The 19059-nt window shown below is 44.8% G+C and overlaps 1 protein-coding gene across 2 annotated transcripts in view; it reads left to right on the forward strand.

Annotated features, from left to right (window-relative positions):
* Positions 1-19059, forward strand: part of REV3L (REV3 like, DNA directed polymerase zeta catalytic subunit) — a 720104-nt gene that overhangs the window by 451844 nt on the left and 249201 nt on the right. For both annotated transcript variants that reach the window (XM_029595253.1, XM_029595254.1), the window contains exon 17: positions 207-399. In XM_029595253.1, the coding sequence (XP_029451113.1) occupies positions 207-399 (193 nt within the window). The remainder of the gene's footprint in view (positions 1-206; positions 400-19059) is intronic.

Here is a 19059-nt window from a genome sequence, read left to right on the forward strand (position 1 = left end):
GGCACGACCGATATGTTTATCCGGCTAACTAGCCGAGCCGCTTAGCAGCTGAATATTGCCCTCTACACGTGCAAATTACAAATGTATTTTTCATCTGTGCTCAAAGTTAGGAATTTAAATATCAGTTGCCCTGGCTGATTTGAGTGGCACATGGTCTGTAGCTGTTTCCAGAGCTTGCTGATTGTTTTGTCTGTGTTTGGATGTAGGTCCAGCACCTAACGCTCATTAGCATGGAGCTACATGCTCGGACTAGACGAGATCTGCAGCCAGACCCAGAGTTTGACCCTATCTGTGCTCTTTTCTACTGCATCTCCTCTGACACCGTACTGCCAAACTCTGAGAAAACCCAGAGCACTGGTGCCATAGTGATTGATAAAGAGCGTCTGAGCACCAACCAAGGTTTTTCTTACTTTTCATTCATAGCTACTAAGCTTAAGCTATTACTTATCATCTAGCAATGCTATACCTGTGAATTTGGATTTATTCAGTTTGTCAATATGGATTTATTCCAGTCACTTTTTTGAAATCAGAATGGATTTTTTTTTGTTACCTGGAAAACAACTGACTGAAGTTGCCTTCCTCTCTGCCATACCAGCACCTAATAATTGCCAAAAAGTCATTTGAAGAAGGTAAAATTTGATGGACTACATTATCGCCACAAAAATCTGTAACTATTTAGAGATGCTGCATGGGTAAATGGTCTCTTTTTTTTTTTTTTCCAAGTCTGCCAATAACTGAAATGTCAAGCATTATTCTTGGATGCTGGGCTCCTTTCCAGATGAAGTGAATTATAAACTGGTTGAGTGACAGATAACAGAAAGTGGTGGTGGTGTTCACTCCAGGAAGAGGAGTAGAGTGCCACATGGATCTGTCATGTGGCCAGTTTTATTATTATTTTTATTTATTTTATTTATATTCTGCTTTTCTTCAATACAAAGTGGAGTACACTCAGATACTGTAGCATTAAGGCATGCATGTGGCTCTGGAAAAAAGAACTATAGAAAAAATGATCACTATATGAGAGCAGGAGAAATATAAAAATGAGTTTCTTCACTGAAAGGTATGGTGGATGCATGAAACCGCATTCAGTTATGGGGTGATCCGGGTAAAACCATTATGAGAATGCAGGAAAAACTATCCTTAGTGACGGGAAAGCAAAGGTAAACCCAGAGATCAAATAAGCTATGTGGATTTCAATAGGTAGAGAAATCAAGCAGGACTTTATCTGTCATCATGTTCTGTGCTTCTCTGCAATACACTTAAGGGATCTTTTTTGTGGTCCAGAATTTCAGAGATTGTAAACATGAGCATCGCATCCATAGTGCATAGTGGTTCACATGCACCACCAACTCAAAAAGATGTGTGACGTGTGCCATCAACCAGGGGCGTTGTTACTAGGGCCTGGGCAGCTTCAAATTAATAGTTTGTAGCTCTCATGGTAATCCTCTGTCGGCTCAGCTCACCCACAAATGTATTTGCTCTCCCTCCACAGTGGCAGCCTTGCCTTTGGCCTTCCTACCTGTGGAAAGATAATTTTAGACAGTTAACTTGATCCCCGGAAGACTTTGTATTGCGAATAGACAGCTATGGATCAGAACAGGCTCTAATGATTGATGAGTATAAGTCAATATATTGCATGTGATTTGAGTGCAGAGATTATATCCATTAGTTATCCCACGACAAGCAGGATGCTAGTTCTCACATATGGGTGACGTCACTGACGGAGCCCTATTGCGGGAAACCTTTCTGTCAAAGTTTCTAGAAACTTTTGACTGGCCCTGTGAGGCCACTGAGCATGCCCAGCATGCCATGATATTCTCTGCCACAGGGGTCTCTCTTCAGTCTTCGTTTTTCCGCGCTGCTGTAAGTATCGCGGAGCAAGGAGCCTTGTGAGTTTTCCTCACATTATTGTCTGACTGAAAAAGTCAATTATTTCTTCAGAAATTTTCTCCCATAAGGGATCTCGCTCAGATTTCCACCAGCCGGTGAGTAATCGCAGTCTTGTTTTTACTTTTAGTAAAAACTTTTCTCATTTTCTTTTCCCCCTTTTTCATCGACGGCTGTCGGCAGAAAATGGCATCGGGTTTTAAAAAATGTCCGGTTTGTAATAGGACAATGTCCATAACAGATCCACACCTTGAGTGTGTTCTCTGTTTGGGAGATAAACACGATGTCTTATCCTGCCCTCAATGTGCAGAGATGACTCCCAAAGGAAGAAAACTTAGACAGGAGAAGATGGAACATCTCTTTCACCTTCAGCTTCTTCCTTCTCCTTCAACATCAACAAAATCGTCTCCGGTAGGGGTGTCAAAGCGAATTTTGTTGAAAAAACGTCATCTGGAGGGATCGGGAGATCACACATCGACGGCATCGACAAGGTTGGTAGTCGAACATCGACCAAAACATCGCCACCGACATCGACATGCACTGACTTTAGCGACGCCCCTCTCTCCGGAGGAACCAACCGCTAAATGACCAAAACCTCAGGAAACTCTGCTACCCTCGGCGCCGGGGCCTATACTTCCATCGATCGAACCTCCACAGGGATCTGCGAAGGTAATATCGACGCCTACACCGCTGTTTCGCAGGAATTGTCAGAATTTATCAGACAAGCGTTGCTCCAGGCCCTTAAAGAACAGACACCTACTCCGGCGACTTCACCGATGCCGGTGCCGTCACCGATGCCAGTTCTTGAACCGATGCCGGTACCATTGCCGATGCCGGTGATTCCACCGAGATCGGTGACCATACCGATGCCAAAGACCCCATCGATGCCGGTACTGATACCGATACCAACTGTTCCATCGATGCTGGTACTTACGTCGATTCCAACTAAGTTGACGTCGATGTGACCACCGAAGGTGCCAATGCCATCTTTGATTCCGGCACCGTCACCATCAATGCCAATCTCACCTGGGGACCCAGGACGTCCAGAATTGGCACTTTACCAACTTTTAATGAAGAAATTTGAGGAGGTGGTCGGTACTCTTCCTTCCAAACCCCAGAAAGAACACCCTGAGGAGTCACCCATAGATGACCCACTACCAGGACCTTCAGGGATTCCTTGACCACCTAGAACTTCCACAATTTCTCTGCCTGAGCAAGATCCATATGATACTTGGAGTGATACACACTCAGATATCTCATCTGAAACTTTCATGTCGGATCCTTCCCCACCGGATCCAAGGAAGAAATCTTCACCAGAAGATTTCTCATTCACAACCTTTATCCAGGAAATGGCTGACACTATACCATTCACCTTGGTCACAGAGCATGATGTACGACAGCAAACATTGGAGATTCTGCAATTTGTAGACCCTCCGAAGCAGTGGTAGCTATACCAATCTATGATGTTCTGCTAGAATTACAACATCGGATTTGGGAACATCCATTCTCAGTGCCAGCTGTTAACAAAAGAATGGACACTACATATTTGGTGCAGTCTGCTCCTGGCTACCAAAAATTGCAGCTTCCTCACCAGTCAGTAGTGGTAGAGTCTGCGCAAAAGAAGTCCAAGATGATTAGACCACATTCCTCAAATCCCCCAGGTAAAGATCACAGATTTTTAGATTCCCTGGGTAAGTTAAATTCTAGGATATCTTCGTATAGATTATATATGACCCAGTAACCAAAGAAATTTGTGGAAGCAAATACAGGACTTTATTCCATCACTTCCATCACAATATCAGGAAGCAGCCCAAGTGATCATCCACAAAGGGCTAGAGGCAGGCAAAAGCGAGGTCCTTGCGGCCTATGATGGTTTCGAGACAGCTTCCAGTGTGGCTGCATCGGGTATAAGTGCCAGATGTTGGGCATGGCTTAAAGCCTCGGACCTCAGGCCTGAAGTCCAGGACAAGTTAGTAGACCTCCCTCCCATGTCTTGGAGATAACCTCTTCGGGTCCAAAGTACAAGATGCAGTTGCTCAATTAAAAGAGCATACAGAGACCCTGAGACAGCTTTCATCGCTCCCGCAGGATCCACCTACGCAGCCAACTCGTAGGTCTCAAAGAAAGGATCCCAGAAGACCCTTCTATAGACAGAGGTGATATTACCCCCCTACATCTAGGAGCAGGTCTTCTAGGCCACAACAAAGACCTCAGCCCAGACAACCTAGGGTGACTAGGCCTCAACCTCCACCACAGACGGGACCGGCTGCTGGATTTTGAGGCCATTCCCAGAGAACACAGCCTTCTCTCCAATCCTCATCCACAGCTTCCGGTAGGAGGTCGGGTATCCTCCTTTTACAACCATTGGGTTCAAATAACAACAGACCAATGGGTACTTACAATAATATCTCGAGGTTACCAACTCAATTTCCTCTCAATTCCAACAGATTCCGAGACCCCTTTCTCTCAGCGAAAATCACATAATCCAATTGCAAGTAGAATTATCCACCCTTCTGAGAGCCAGGGCTATAGAGCCGGTGCCCCGGACTCAGCAGGGCAAAGGATTCTATTCCCGTTATTTCCTCATTCCAAAGAAAACCAGAGGCCTACGTCCCATCCTAGACCTCAGAAATCTCAACAAATTTCTGAAAAAAGAAAAATTCAGGATGGTGTCTCTAGGCACCATGCTTCCACTTCTTCAAGCAGGAGATTGGCTTTGTTCTCTGGATCTTCAAGACGCTTACGCTCACATTCCAATATTCCCTCCTCATCGCAAGTTTCTGCGCTTCATGGTGGGTCATCAACATTTCCAATACAGAGTACTACCATTCGGGCTTGCCTCTGCTCCCAGAGTATTCACCAAATGTCTGGCAGTAATAGCAGCACACTTGCACAAGGAAAGTGTCTGTTTTTCCCTATTTAAATGACTGGCTCATCAGAAGTCAACCTCAACAGGGAGCTCTGGCTTCTCTCAGTCGAACAATTACTCTACTTCACTCCATGGGCTTTCTCATCAGTTATCAAAAGTCCCATCTCACTCCGTCTCACCTGCTTCAATTTATAGGAGCAGAATTGAACACCATCCTCTCAATGGCCTTTCTACCCGGGGATCGGGCGGAGACACTTTCCCTTTTGGTGAACTCGATTCACTCAAAGAAACAAGCAACAGCTCATCAGCTTCTAACCTTACTAGGCCACATGGCCTCCACAGTTCATGTCACTCCTATGGCACGGCTCGCCATGAAAGTTAACCCAATGGACATTAAGATCACAATGGATCCAAGCCATTCAACCACTGTATTCTCCAATTCAAGTAACCCACCAGCCACGTACATCCCTACTTTGGTGGGCAAACAAGGACAATTTGCGCAAGGGCCTACCCTTCCGACAACCAGTCCCACAGATAACATTAACTACAGATGCATCCACCTTGGGTTGGGGAGCTCACATAAACAATCTCCAAACCCAAGGTATTTGGACAAAACTCGAAGCAACATTTCAAATCAATTTCCTGGAACTTCGAGCTATACATTATGCGCTGCATGCATTCAAGGACTGCCTTTCACACAAGACTGTTCTCATCCAAACGGACAATACAGTAGCCATGTGGTACATCAACAAACAGGAAGGTACGGGCTCGTTTCTCCTTTGTCAAGAAGCTGCACAGATGTGGGACTGGGCCCTGACACACTCGATGTTCTTCCGGGCCACTTATCTGGCAGGCATTCACAATGTAGTAGCGGATCGACTCAGTCGTCAGTTCCAACCACACGAGTGGTCCCTGGATCCCTCAGTAGCGACCAAGATATTTCAGTGTTGGGGACAACCAACAATAGACCTCTTTGCGTCACACCTGAATCACAAAGTGGACAAATTCTGTTCTCTACACAAACAGAAAAACCAGCCAGCCAAGGACGCATTTGCTCGCCCTTGGAACTCAGGCCTTCTATACGCGTATCCTCCGATACCGCTCATAACCAAAACTCTAGTGAAGCTACAACAGGACAAGGGGTCCATGATACTAATAGCCCCATATTGGCCTCGACAAGTATGGTTTCCCACACTTCTAGACCTCTCGATCAGGGATCCCATTCTCCTGGGTGTAGCTCCTACTCTCATAACTCAGGATCAGGGTCGGTTGCGCCATCCCAACCTTCAATCCCTATCCCAGACAGCATGGATGTTGAAAGCTTGATTTTACAACCACTCAATCTTTCAACCAATGTATCTCAAGTGCTTATAGCTTCACGTAAACCTTCCACACGGAAGAACTATTCTTCAAAATGGAAAAGATTTACTTTGTGGTGCAGTCAAGAGTATTGACCCTTTCTTCTGCCCCACAATTTCTCTACTAGACTACTTATGTCATCTTTCAGACTCTGGCCTCCAGACTTCATCTGTAAGAGTACATTTAAGTGCAATCTCAGCATACCATAACAAGATGGGAGATGCACCAATATCCATACAACCTCTTGTCAGCAGGTTTATGAGAGGTTTAACTCAACTTAAACCACCAATTTGGCTGCCAGTCACAGAATGGGACCTGAATCTGGTCTTAACAAGACTCATGCGTTCTCCTTTTGAACCCATGAATTCCTGTGATCTTAAATTTCTCACATGGAAGACTATGTTCCTCATAGCCATTATATTGGCTAGAAGGGTTAGTGAGTTACAAGCACTTGTCACGTACTCACCATATACCAAATTCCTACATGACAGAGTGGTTCTCCGTACACATCCAAAATTCCTTCCCAAGGTAGTTACGGAATTCCACATGAACCAATCCATAGTTTTACCCACATTCTTTCCAAGGCCTCATTCTCACTAAGGAGAACGGGCCTTACATACCTTGGACTGTAAACGTGCGCTAGCTTTTTACATAAACCGCACTGCAATCCACAGGAAATCCAATCAACTCTTTGTGTCTTATGATCCAAACAAACCGGGGAAAGCAGTGGGTAAACATACTCTGTCCAACTGGTTAGCAGATTGCATACAATTTTGCTATGAAAAACCGGGCCTTTCTCTCCAAGGGCAAGTAAAGGCGCATTCAGTAAGAGCGATGTCAACCTCAGTAGCACACTTTCGTTCAGTGCCAATCCTTGACATATGTAAAGCAGCAACATGGAGTTCTCTTCACACCTTTGCAGCTCATTACTGTTTGGACAAAAAAGGACGACAAGATGCAGCCTACGGACAATCTGTCTTAAAGAACTTGTTTCCAGTTTAATCCCAACTCCTTCTACATCCAACCTGCTGTGATCTTCTGCTGCCTCATTTTCACCAGCAATACTTCAGTGTTGCTTCACTACAAAATAACTCAGCCTTTAGCTAGCTAATCACCCATATGTGAGGACTAGCATCCTGCTTGTCCTGGGATAAAGCAAAATTGCTTACCTTGTAATAGGTGTTATCCCAGGACAGCAGGATGTAGTCCTCACGAAACCCACCCGCCACCCCGCGGAGTTGGGTATCATATATTTTATTATTTTATTTTTGCTAAAGCTTATTGCTACATACAAGACTGAAGGGAGACCCCTGTGGCTGAGAATATCATAGCATACTGGGCATGCTCAGTGGCCTCATTGGGCCAGTCAAAAGTTTCTAGAAACTTTGACAGAGAGGTTTCCTGCAATAGGGCTCAGTCAGTGACGTCACCCATATGTGAGGACTATATCCTGCTATCCTGGGATAACACCTATTACAGGTAAGCAATTTTGCTTTCCCTGCATTCCTGAGCATTCTGGCAACAATGAACTGATAAATAGCTGGGATGGCCCCACGGAACATCTGGTATCTTGGGGGGGGGCGGCAGCCTCAAAGACTAAGACATTTGGTATTTCTTATCACCTGGGAAGATCAAATGCTAAAGACTAGTACCCTTACCAGTGAGCTGATAATAAGTTAAACAACTGATGTCTTTTACCAAATGGGAGATCAAAGGACTGGCACCTAAATTGCTTATTTTAGTTGGATGAGCTGAACAAACCAGAGGTGTCTTCTTCAGAGTCCCCAGGCCCGTAAAAGTCCTCCGGATTTCCTAAGAATGCTGGCTTATATGAGGAGGGCATATAAGGGAGGTGTTCTGTTCTTATGTTCTTTATTATTGTTTGATTAATGTTCTCTCTTTATTTCTGTCTGTCTCCTATTTACTTGTATTGATTTATGTACAGCTTACTGTGATACTGTATTCAATGTTATCACTTTGCTGATTTATTATCCATATGTTTACAACCTTTAGTAAACTAAGTTTTGTTTTTGCAATATTTGTTTCTACGTGTTCTATGACATAATATATCTCTCATGCCCACTGTGCACCCTACCTCCAGGATAAGCACAGGGCCTTGGCGACGTTGATCTGCGTCACTGCATCTTAGGCAGAAGTACCTTCTGCAAGTGGAAACAGCATGCACACTGTAGCACAGGAGCCAGTCACTGCAGCACAGTCCATCCCACTAAAGGAGGAACAAGAGCAGCTCTGTCAAAGGACTCGCTATCATTGAAGGGGGGGGGGGGGGGCCAGCTGCAGAAGGCAGAAACCATAGCAATGAGAGAAAAAGCTCTTATGGCCAGAGTATCTACAGCATCAAGAGGGGAGAAAGTTGTGCAGGAGGCACTAATATCAGGGGTGTTGTTAGGTCTGGGCTCACGGAGCCCGTGCCCCGAATCTGAGAGTCAGTGCTCTGAGTCTCAGGAGCCGGTAAAAAAAATAAATAAAAAGTTTCTATGATATCACAATGGCAAAATCCCACCCCCCACCCCCCCAATTCCAAATCATGGCTTGTCACCTCAAACTCCCATGTGGGGCGATTGACCCGACAGGCACTAGTCACTGCTCTCTGTGCTGCCGGCTTCTTGGCTATCTTGGCAGGAAAACATTGTGCCGTGGGGATTCAGAGCATGTGCAGTGCTGTCTGTCCCTCTGCCCCTCCTCCTCCTCACGCGTTTCAAGGGGGCAAAGAGAGTAGAGCAATAGGAGGGAGGGGAAAGTGGTAGAAAGAGATCGGAATGGGAGGAAAGAAATGCAAAGAAGATGGTAGTGTGGGGGATGAAAGAGGAAGTGTGATGAGAAAGACGGTGAGAGGAGAGAGGGAGGATGAGAAAGGGATTGGGTGGGAGAGCCTGTGTCTTAGTTACTCTCAGTGGTGTGCAGTCAGGGCTTTCAAGGGATTCAGCGAATCCCCAGTCCATAGGCGTTGCAGCAAGGTGGCAAATGCCATCTGATCAGTGGCAATTCACCTCCCTACCTCCCATCCCCCCCCCCCTCTCAAAAGCTGGCAGCAAGAGTCATGTTTAACTGAACGTCATCTCCTACTGCTGCAGGAACAGTCTCCAGCTCTTACCACGAGATTGGCCCCACAGCAGCAGAAGATGGCATTCAGTTAAATGTGACTCCTGCTGCCATCCACCTCATGACCTGGTAGGCCACCTTGGAGCCTATCCCATAATGGCTGATGAGAGGTGGACCCAATGCCCGCTAGCAGACCTGCATCCCTCTGGCAGTTGAAGATTGAGAGGCTCAGCATGCCACTGCAGAGCTCATCCCACAGCAGTGGACCCCATCCCACTGGAGGCTGAAGAATAGATTCAGGCCCTGAGAACCTATGCGTGTGTCTGTGTGTGGGAGCCTGAGAGAATGAGTCTGTGAGTGTGTGCGTGTGAGAGCCAATGTGTGTGCAGAGTGAGAGAGAGAACCTATGTGTGTGTGCTTGCGTATGAGAGAGAGAGAATAATGTGTGTGTGTGAAAGAATAAAGTTTGTGCAACCCGCCCACTACAATCCACAATAATCTGAGTGTGGCTGGAAATCCCAAAATCCCAAGTATGGAGAGTGGGAGATTTTTTAAATTCTTATTAGGTTCATTGTTGGATGTTACAGTTGTGCTCATAAGTTTACATATCCCTGGTATAATTTATAAGATGTGTAGCATTTTAAGAAACATGAGAGATCAGACAAAACACGTCTTATTTTTAATGTTTCAAATTAAAACTAGATTCCTGATCTGGCTCTTGAACCAGTTGCAATTAATGACACTGCCAGCCAATATCAGACACACACACACACTCAAACAGATTTTTAGATTGCAGAAACGTTATTGGTACATACACACTGAAACACACAGAGAGACACCCACAAAGTGTGTCTGGGTCTGTCTCTGTCACTCTGACACACATACACACACACACACACACACACACACACACACACATAGATATATATATAGATATATATATATATACAGATATGTTACTGTCATGCTGCTGCTTATGTGCTCACACAGTGAGTGCCCCCAGTCCAGCACTGCTGCATCTTGGTGTAAAGTGCTTGCTGCCAGCCCTTCCTCATTCTTCAAAATACAACCAAACGGGGAATTATGTTAATGTAATGTGTACTAGTGTCCGGTAGCACTCGTGAAAGTAATAACCATATTTCAGTTATAACAGTTGTGATAGTGTGTACCATTTTTAATTTCAAAATACAAAATGTGGTGTGTCTCAAAAAAAATCTTTTTTTTTAAATTTATTTTTCTATTTTATTATAATCCATAGTCTTTGACTTGTGTATTACTTTGTTTAGAAAAAAAAAATATTGTAAATACTCTTCTCGTTGCTGCTCTCCTTAACGATCAACCCAACTCACTTGTATAAAAATTTATGAAAGTCTCTGTACTATGTAATTAATTAATTTAATTGTTATTGACTAAATCGTTTCAGCTACTCCTCTTCTTCTCCAAGTTCTAATTTCCCTTGTTTTATTGTAACTTTCTTATCTACCTATCAACACCAGTTTTCGTTCAATGTTATCACTCCCCTGTTTCCTGTAAACCGGCATGATATGATTTTATCATGAATGCCGGTATAAAAAAAGCTTTAAATAAATAAATAAATACTTATCTTGGTAAGATGCAGTAGAAAACTGTCTCTCATAGTGGGGCAGATTTTATAAAACTACGCACGCGCGTACTTTTGTTCACGCACCAGGCAAATCTGCCATTTGAAAACAACTCGCAGGATTAAAAAAGCAACAAACTTGTCCAGGAAAGAGCAGCATGGCAAATATTACAACAAGCCCTACAACCTCAATACACCTCCTATTGAAAGCAGAGCAAAACGGACCTATAGACCAATATATTGAAACTATACACCAGCAGGATCCTTCATCTCAGTCATACATACAGAATACAGACAGACCCTTATCAAAGACAGAATAAGGGACCAACAAACAATAAAATAAAAAAATTTAAAACATCAATCATAACAGTAAAACCATACTAATAAAAATAAACATTTCAAAACATATATAGAACATTTATATATTCTGCGCCGAGCCTATCTTGCATAGGCTGCCGGCGCACGCAAAGCCCCGGGACGTGCATAAGTCCCAGGGCTTTCCTGGGGGGGGGGGTCGTGGCTGGCGTGTCATTGGGGGGGTGTCGGGGGGGGAGGTTGTCGGAGGGCGTGTCGCGGCCGGCGCGTAATCGGGGGCGTGGCCGAGGTCCCCGGACCTTGGTGCGCCGGCGGCCGGCCTGGTGCGTGCAAGTTATGCCTGCCTTGGGCAGGTGTAACTTGGGCAACAAAGGTAGGGAGGGTTTAGATAGGGCTGGGGGGGTGGGTTAGGTAGGGGAAGGGAGGGGAAGCTGCGGGGGGGGGGGGAGGTGGAAGGAAAGTTCAGTCCAAGGCCGCTCCGATTTCGGAGCAGCCTTGAAGGGAGCGGAGGCAGGCTGCATGGCTCGGCGCGCGCAGGCTGCCGATTTTGGGCAGTCTTGCGTGCGCCAGCCCGGATTTTAACAGATACGCGCGGCTACGCCCGTATCTTGGGGCAAACTGTATGCTTGGTAGGTTGTGATTAGCTTTTATTGGATTTATATAAGTATTATTCAAACATACTGTACATTAGTTATTGAAACAATATAGGACCTGTTTTTAAATGTGAATGTCTCTCATTTATCCAGGCATCAAGGGAAATGCAGAAATGTGAAATCAGTCCGAAACTTCAAGTTTCATAAGAGAGATTTTTTTTAATTCATTATCACGGCAAACTCCATAGCTCAGAAGACACAAATGTTCATAAACCAAGGAGACCCCCGACACGGACCCGTGTTTTGCCAAACGCGGCTGCGTCGGGAGGGACAGTAATTTTTAGCGGTATTCAAAGCTTTAAATCTTAGCATCTTGATAAAATGTTTAGCAAGGAGAGCTTAGCAAGGAGAGCTAAGATTTAAAGCTTTGAATACCGCTAAAAATTACTGTCCCTCCCGATGCAGCCGCGTTTGGCGAAACACGGGTCCGTGTCGGGGGACTCCTTGGTTTATGAACATTTGTGTCTTCTGAGCAATGGAGTTTGCCGTGATAATGAATTAAAAAAAATCTCTCTTATGAAACTTGAAGTTTGGGACTGATTTCACATTTCTGCATTTCCCTTGATGCTTGGATAATTTAATTGGAGTGCAGCACTTGCTCGTTTACTGTGCTTGTGAATGTCTCTGATTTGACATCTGAAGAAATTACTTATTTGGTTTTGAAAACTTTTATACAATATTTTTAGGTACATGTATTTTTAGGAATCCTGGTTTGTTGTTTTCCAAATAGGAGGTGTATTGGTGTTTTAGAGCCTGTTGTAATATTTGTAGTGTTGCCTTTTCATAAGTAGTCATGGTTACTGTTTGAGTGCTGGCAATTAGTGTTGTTTTGGTATGAGCGATTTACTTATATTGTTTATTCATGGCTTTCTGAATAGCCCACACCCACTACTTGTTACAATAGGCCTAATGCCATATATATTCCAAATGTCTTTTTTGTCTTACGGAGAGGGGGGCTGAGGAAGTGAGACTACTGGGGAGGAGAGAGGGAACTGAGGGAGCAAGACTAAATCCCCTGCTATAAATGTCAACCCATGCTTCTGGTTACCTTTTTATCTTCAGGCTAATTATCACTATCTGGCGGGAGGGAGAGTGATATTGGTGGAAAGGACCTAGCAATGCCCCTGACTAAAACATCTTGGGCTGTTCAGAAAACTTAAAACCTGGCTGTTCACACAAGCCTACCGTTGAAGGAATCCATTTTAACCAACTCTCTCACCCTTCAACCCACCCTTTATCCCTCCCCTCACTCCCAACCTTTTTCCCTTTCCCCTCTCTACCTCAACCCACCTTTTTTCCCACCCCCCCGCCACCCCCCATCTGACATACCAAGTATATATCCGCTGATTATAATCCATGTTTCTGTATTACTAATTTATTGTTTTATGTTAATTTATAGTTTGTAATTTTGTTAACTTATTGGTTGATTCTTGATCTCCCATTTCTGTTATTGTTTAATTCTGTCCTATCTTCCGACATCCATGTTATTACTCTCCCTGTTTTAATGTAACTTCTCATTTCTACTTATACGTTAATTGGTTTCCCCATGTTTTAATGTAAACCGGTACGATAAGACCTGGTCTTGAGTGTCGGTATAGTAAAAGAAGTTAAATAAATAAATAAAATAAATAAATAAATTCCCCCCCCTAGAGGAAGTGTAGGATTGGTATGTGGAGGAAGACATTTAAATGGCACAAATATTAAACAAAACTTTCAGTTCAGTGTTCACCAAAGAAAACCCAAGAGATGGACCACCGCTGGTTAACAAGGACGTAGATGGAAGTGTATTAGACAAGCCATTTACTGAAGAAAATGTTTGGGAAGAGCTAGGAACAATAAAAGTGGAGAAAGCCATGGGGCCGGCCGAAATTCACCCCAAGGTGATGAAGGAGCTCAGAGATTTGCTGGCGAGTCCACTAAGTGTCCTATTCAATAGATCACTAGATACAGGTGTGGTGCCAGGTGACTGGAGAAGAGCCGTGGTTGTACCGCTACACAAGAGTAAGAGCAGAGAGGAGGCTGGAAACTACAGCCGGTTAGCCTCATCTTGATGGTGGGAAAATTAATGGAGAAGCTATTGAAGGAAAGGATAGTAAACTATCTAGATTCCATGAGGTTGCTTGATCCAAGACAGCATGGATTCACCAGGAGGAGGTCCTGTCTGAAATATTTGATAGATTTCTTTGACTGTGTGACAAGAGAATTGAACCAGGGAAGCATGCTGGATGTTATCTACTTGGACTTTAGCAAAGCCTTTGATACAGTCCCACACAGAAGACTTGTAAACAAAATGAGAAGTTTAGAGCTGAGTGATAAGGTGGTGACGTGGATTGCAAACTGGCTGACGGATAGAAGACAGAGTGTGATGGTAAATGAAACCTACTCTGAAGAGAGAAAAGTGTTATGGCGTGCTGCAGGGATTGGTGTTGGGACCGGTGCTATTCAATATCTTTGTGAGCAATATAACAGAAGAGATGGAGGGTGAGGTCTGTCTGTTTGCAGTTGTACTAAAATCTGCAACGGGATAGACACTCCGGAAGGGGTGGAGAGAATGAGACTAGATTTAAGAAAGCTCGATGAGTGGTCCGAAACTTGGCAGCTGAAATTCAATACCAAAAGGTTCAGTCATGCATCTGGGTTGCGGCAACCCAAAGGAACTGTATGTGCTGGGGGGTGGGGGAGGGGGGCCTGATGTGTACGGAGCAGGAGAGGGACCTTGGGGTCATGGTGTCTAGTGATATGAATATCGGAAAACAGTGTGACAAGGTGATAGCTAAAGCCAGACGAGTGCCTGGGCTGCAAAGAAAAAGGAATATCTAGCAGGAAAAAAGAGGTGATCATTCCCTTGTGCAGGTCCATAGTGAGGTCCAACCTAGAGTACTGTGTTCAGTTCTAGAGTCCGTATCTCAAGGAAGACAGAGATAGGATGGAGGCGGTTCAGAAAAAGGCAACCAGAATGGTGGGAGGTCTCCATCAATTGACCTACGAGGACAATCTGAAGGCCCTAAATATGTATACCATGGAAGAGAGGAGGTACAGAGGGGGCATGATACAGACCTTCAGATACATGAAAGATATAAACAATGTACAATTAAAAATAAACCTCTTCTACTTGAAAGATATAAGGAGAATGAGGAGTCATGATATGAAACTTCAGGGAGTAAAACTCAAATTGATTGTCAGGAAACATTTCTTCATAGAGCGGGTGGTAGATGTGTGGAATGCACTACTGGAGGAATTGGTGAAGAAGAAGACAGTGAAGGACTTTAGTAGGGCATGGGATAGACTCTATGGATCCCTAATGTGCTAAATCTAAAAGTCTTGGGGGTTAATAGTAACAATTGAGAGCTAAATATAAGAGTCAAGGGGGTTAGCAGTAACAATTACAGTCTGGGAAAACATAAAACACAAACTGCTGAATAACATACAACCCTAAGGGGCAGTCTTGGTATTCACACACACATGATGGAGTCTTGCTGATGCTAGGCTTACCATTGAAGTAATTTCATTGAGAAATTCCTAGCAATACTATCTGCTTCAACAAAGTAGGGAGACAGGAATTGAAACCCTAATGACAAAGAAAGAGCCCAGACTATGGTCTGTGAATCAAATTCAAAATTAAGATTGCTAGGCAGACTGGATGGGCCATTTGGGCTTTTTCTGCCGTCAGTTCTATATTTCTATGTAAGTTGTCACTAAGCCCTAGTATCAAGTGTGCTGCCTGCTTCCAGCTATATCTAGAAAGGGGCTACATAATTCTGTTGAACCATTTCAAAATTCTTGTTTTTGTCACATGTCAGCAGCAAATTTTCTGGTGCACCACCAAATTAAGCAGTCACCCTACACCCCTGATTGTATGTTTAAACGTTTTTATTGGTTTTTATGACGCAAACAGTACTATACAGGAGAGAGTAGACTCAGATCTCCCAACATGGTACAACTGTTTCCCCCCCCCTGCACAGAACTCCCACTCCCCCCCTCCCCCCGAGGGCGTTACAGTAACAATAATAGTAATGGGAAGTCGTATAAGAAGGCCTCAGTTGTACGGTCCACAACAGAGGGGTGATCAGTCATTCAGCACCATGCTCCTGGCTCGGTGTGGTAATTGTTGAAGATACGGACCCCAAATACTAGCAAAGCGACGTCGACGGCCAGGGGAACCTCGGGCCTCCAAGCTTTCCATGGTCATCATAGCATGAAGTTGATTTCTCCAAGTCCAAAAAGAGGGAGCTGCCGGAGATCGCCATGTCAGTAGAATTGTCTTCTTTCCCACCAAGCTCGCCTTTTGTAGCAACATGCGATAGCCAGGATCTCTAACCCTAATAGGTGAGACGCAACCAAATAAAAACCACAAGGGGGATATAGGCAGTGCCACATCTATCAGATCTGCTAAATAGTCCGCAATCCGGCGCCAAAACTCTCGTATCCCAGGACACGTCCAAAAACCATGAGACAAGTTGCCCACCACTCCGTGACAACGGACACAAAACGGTGTGGAAGCTACGGTCAGTTGATGGGCTCTCTGGGGAGATATATAGGCCCGAGTTAAAAACTTGTATTGCATCTCCCTATAATACATGTTGGTAGAGATCCTGGCTATGCGCCGAAAACAAACACGTAAAATAAAACCAGTGAGTTGAAACTCACCATCAGCATGCCAGCGCGTAACCAGGGTAGAGCAGACATCTACCTGGGCCCGTTGTTGAAGGGCCCTATAGTAGCGTGACAGGGAGGGTGTAGCTGTTACCCCAAAATGAAATATATCATCGAGAGACTTATAAGTGGCTATGTCCTTTGTAGCCTGAGGTAAGGACTTAAGATAGTGATGGGCTTGTAAAAAGGGAAACACATGAGAGGGGCCCAAATCATAAAGAATTTGAAAATCATGAAACTGCATTAACGCCTCCTCTGGTGTCCATAAGTGGCCCAAATAGGTCACCCCCTTGGCTTCCCATATCCGGAACATGGTAGACTGGGAACCCGGCTGAAACTCAACATTGCCCCTAAGGGGCAGGAAATAAGCACAAATGTTGGGAATCTTCAAAAGCCGAGTGAGACGGCTCCAAGATTGTCGGAGCGGCCGAGCGGTCGCCAAATGCTTTATAACAAAAGGGAGACAACACGCTCTGGCCTGCAACACGTAAGCAGGAGTCAGTGGATATAGCAGGGTCCGATCCAAGGACAGGGGAGCATAATGGGAGGTGCCCTGTAACCAATTGCGTAGAATCCGCATATTACAGGCAAGATTATAATGGGCGAGGTCAGGCACCCCCAGCCCACCACCCCCCCAAGCATTTTGTAGCCACCGGAGGGGAAGCCTAGACCGGCCACCCCTCCACAGGAAACGGCGCAGGACTCCCTCTATACGGGCAATGTCTCGTTTATGCAAAAATAACGGTAAGTTCTGCAATAAGTAAAGCCACTTGGGGAGCAGTACCATTTTAAACAAGGCAACTCGTCCCGTTAATGAGAGAGGGAGAGACCTCCATGTGGTAAGCGTGGTTTGTGTGAGATGAAGGAGTCGGGGTACATTAGCATGGTAGACTAAGTCTGGGTTCGAGGGAAGGTATACCCCCAGATAACGAATAGTATCTCCAGCCCATTGGAACGGAAACCCAGCCCCCCAAGTGTCTCTCAATGTGGGCAGATAGGCCAAGGCAAAGGATTTGGCCTCATTAAGCCGAAACCCAGAAAAGGTCCCGAAGGTCCCTAACAACTGTAAGAGTGGCGGCAGGGATGTGCGGGGATGGGTGAGGAAAATAAGTAAGTCGTCTGCAAAGGCCACATATTTAAAAATCCCAGATTCCATATAAAGACCCCGGACCTCCCGAGTGTCATCGATCTTGTGTAGCAGGGGCTCCAATTGCAGCAGGAAGAGGAGAGGAGAAAGCGGGCATCCCTGTCTGGTCCCCCTTTCTACCACAAACTCCTCCGATTGCGAGCCATTAGCCACGATGCGAGCTCGAGGGGCTGTATATAAAAGCTGAATGGCCCGCAAAAAGAAACCCTCAAAACCCATGTGTTGCAAAACATAAAACAAATACCTCCATTCCACCCTGTCGAACGCTTTTTCAGCGTCAAAACTGATAGCAAGGGTAAGGGCAGGACATTCGTTGGCTCAGAGTCATAGCCGCTAGGATCTTACGGATGTTAGACAAGGCATATCTTTGGCGTACAAAACCCGCCTGATTTTCCCCAACTAAAGAAGACATGCAGGTAGCCAATCTCTCCGCCAAAATCCTAGCCAGTAATTTATGATCATAATTTAACAGGGATATGGGGCGATACGAGGCAGTCAGTAAGGGGTCCCCTCCAGGCTTGGGTATCAGGATAATATGGGCCAAGTTATCATGGGCATGAAAGGAGCCCCGACCCACCAACTCTGTAAAAGCCAGCGCTAATGATTGGGACACAGACTCCCGTAATAATTTAAAGAATTCCGCGGAGAACCCATCGGGGCCTGGGGCCTTGAAAGCCTTAGAACTGTGGATGGCCGCGGAAACTTCTATCTGGGAAATAGGAGCGTTAAGCATCTCCTTCCGTGCAAGGGTCAGCTGGGGGAGGGACAAGCCCTCACAAAACCTTTGACAATCACCCGGGTCCCCCCCCTCAGAGGAATACAGCGAGGAGTAAAAATCCCTAAAACTCTTTAAAATAGTGGGGGTATCCCGAACCACCGTCCCAGATGATGTGCGGAGTGCCGGAATATAGCGGCTGCGCCTGGTGGATTTTATTAGATTAGACATCAGTTTTCCTGCCTTATTACTGTACTGATATAATTTGTATTGATAATATAGATAACTTTTCTTCGCACGTTGATGTAGCAGAGCATTGAGAGCGTGCTGGCTAGTCAGATATATAGCCTTGTCTGCCGCCAAATGGGAACGGATCCAAGTGACCCTGGCCCGCCGCGCCTGTGCGCTCAGGTCCAGAATGCGGCGGTCCAGGACCCTACGCCGCTGGGCAGTATAAGATATAATTTTGCCGCGTAAAACCGCTTTAGCGGTATTCCAAAATAAAATGGGTTGAGTTTCATGAATATGGTTATTGGCCACATTTTTTTTATTTTATTTTATTTTATTTAAAGGAATTTATATACCACTTTATAAAATTAGATTTTGTCAAAGTGGTTTACATTGGAGAAAAATAATAAAATAAAAGAATAAAAAGAAAAAGGTAATAATTAAATAAAATTAAAAATACATAAAATTGCTTAATAGCCGGAACGAATTCCGGCTAAAAATAAACACGTGTTTAATAAAATAAATAAAAATATAAAAACTGTTGCCGAGGGACTTTTCTAATAATATAGG

This window comes from Rhinatrema bivittatum, chromosome 3 (genome assembly GCF_901001135.1).
Source record: "Rhinatrema bivittatum chromosome 3, aRhiBiv1.1, whole genome shotgun sequence".
Classification (NCBI taxonomy): Eukaryota; Metazoa; Chordata; class Amphibia; order Gymnophiona; family Rhinatrematidae; genus Rhinatrema; species Rhinatrema bivittatum.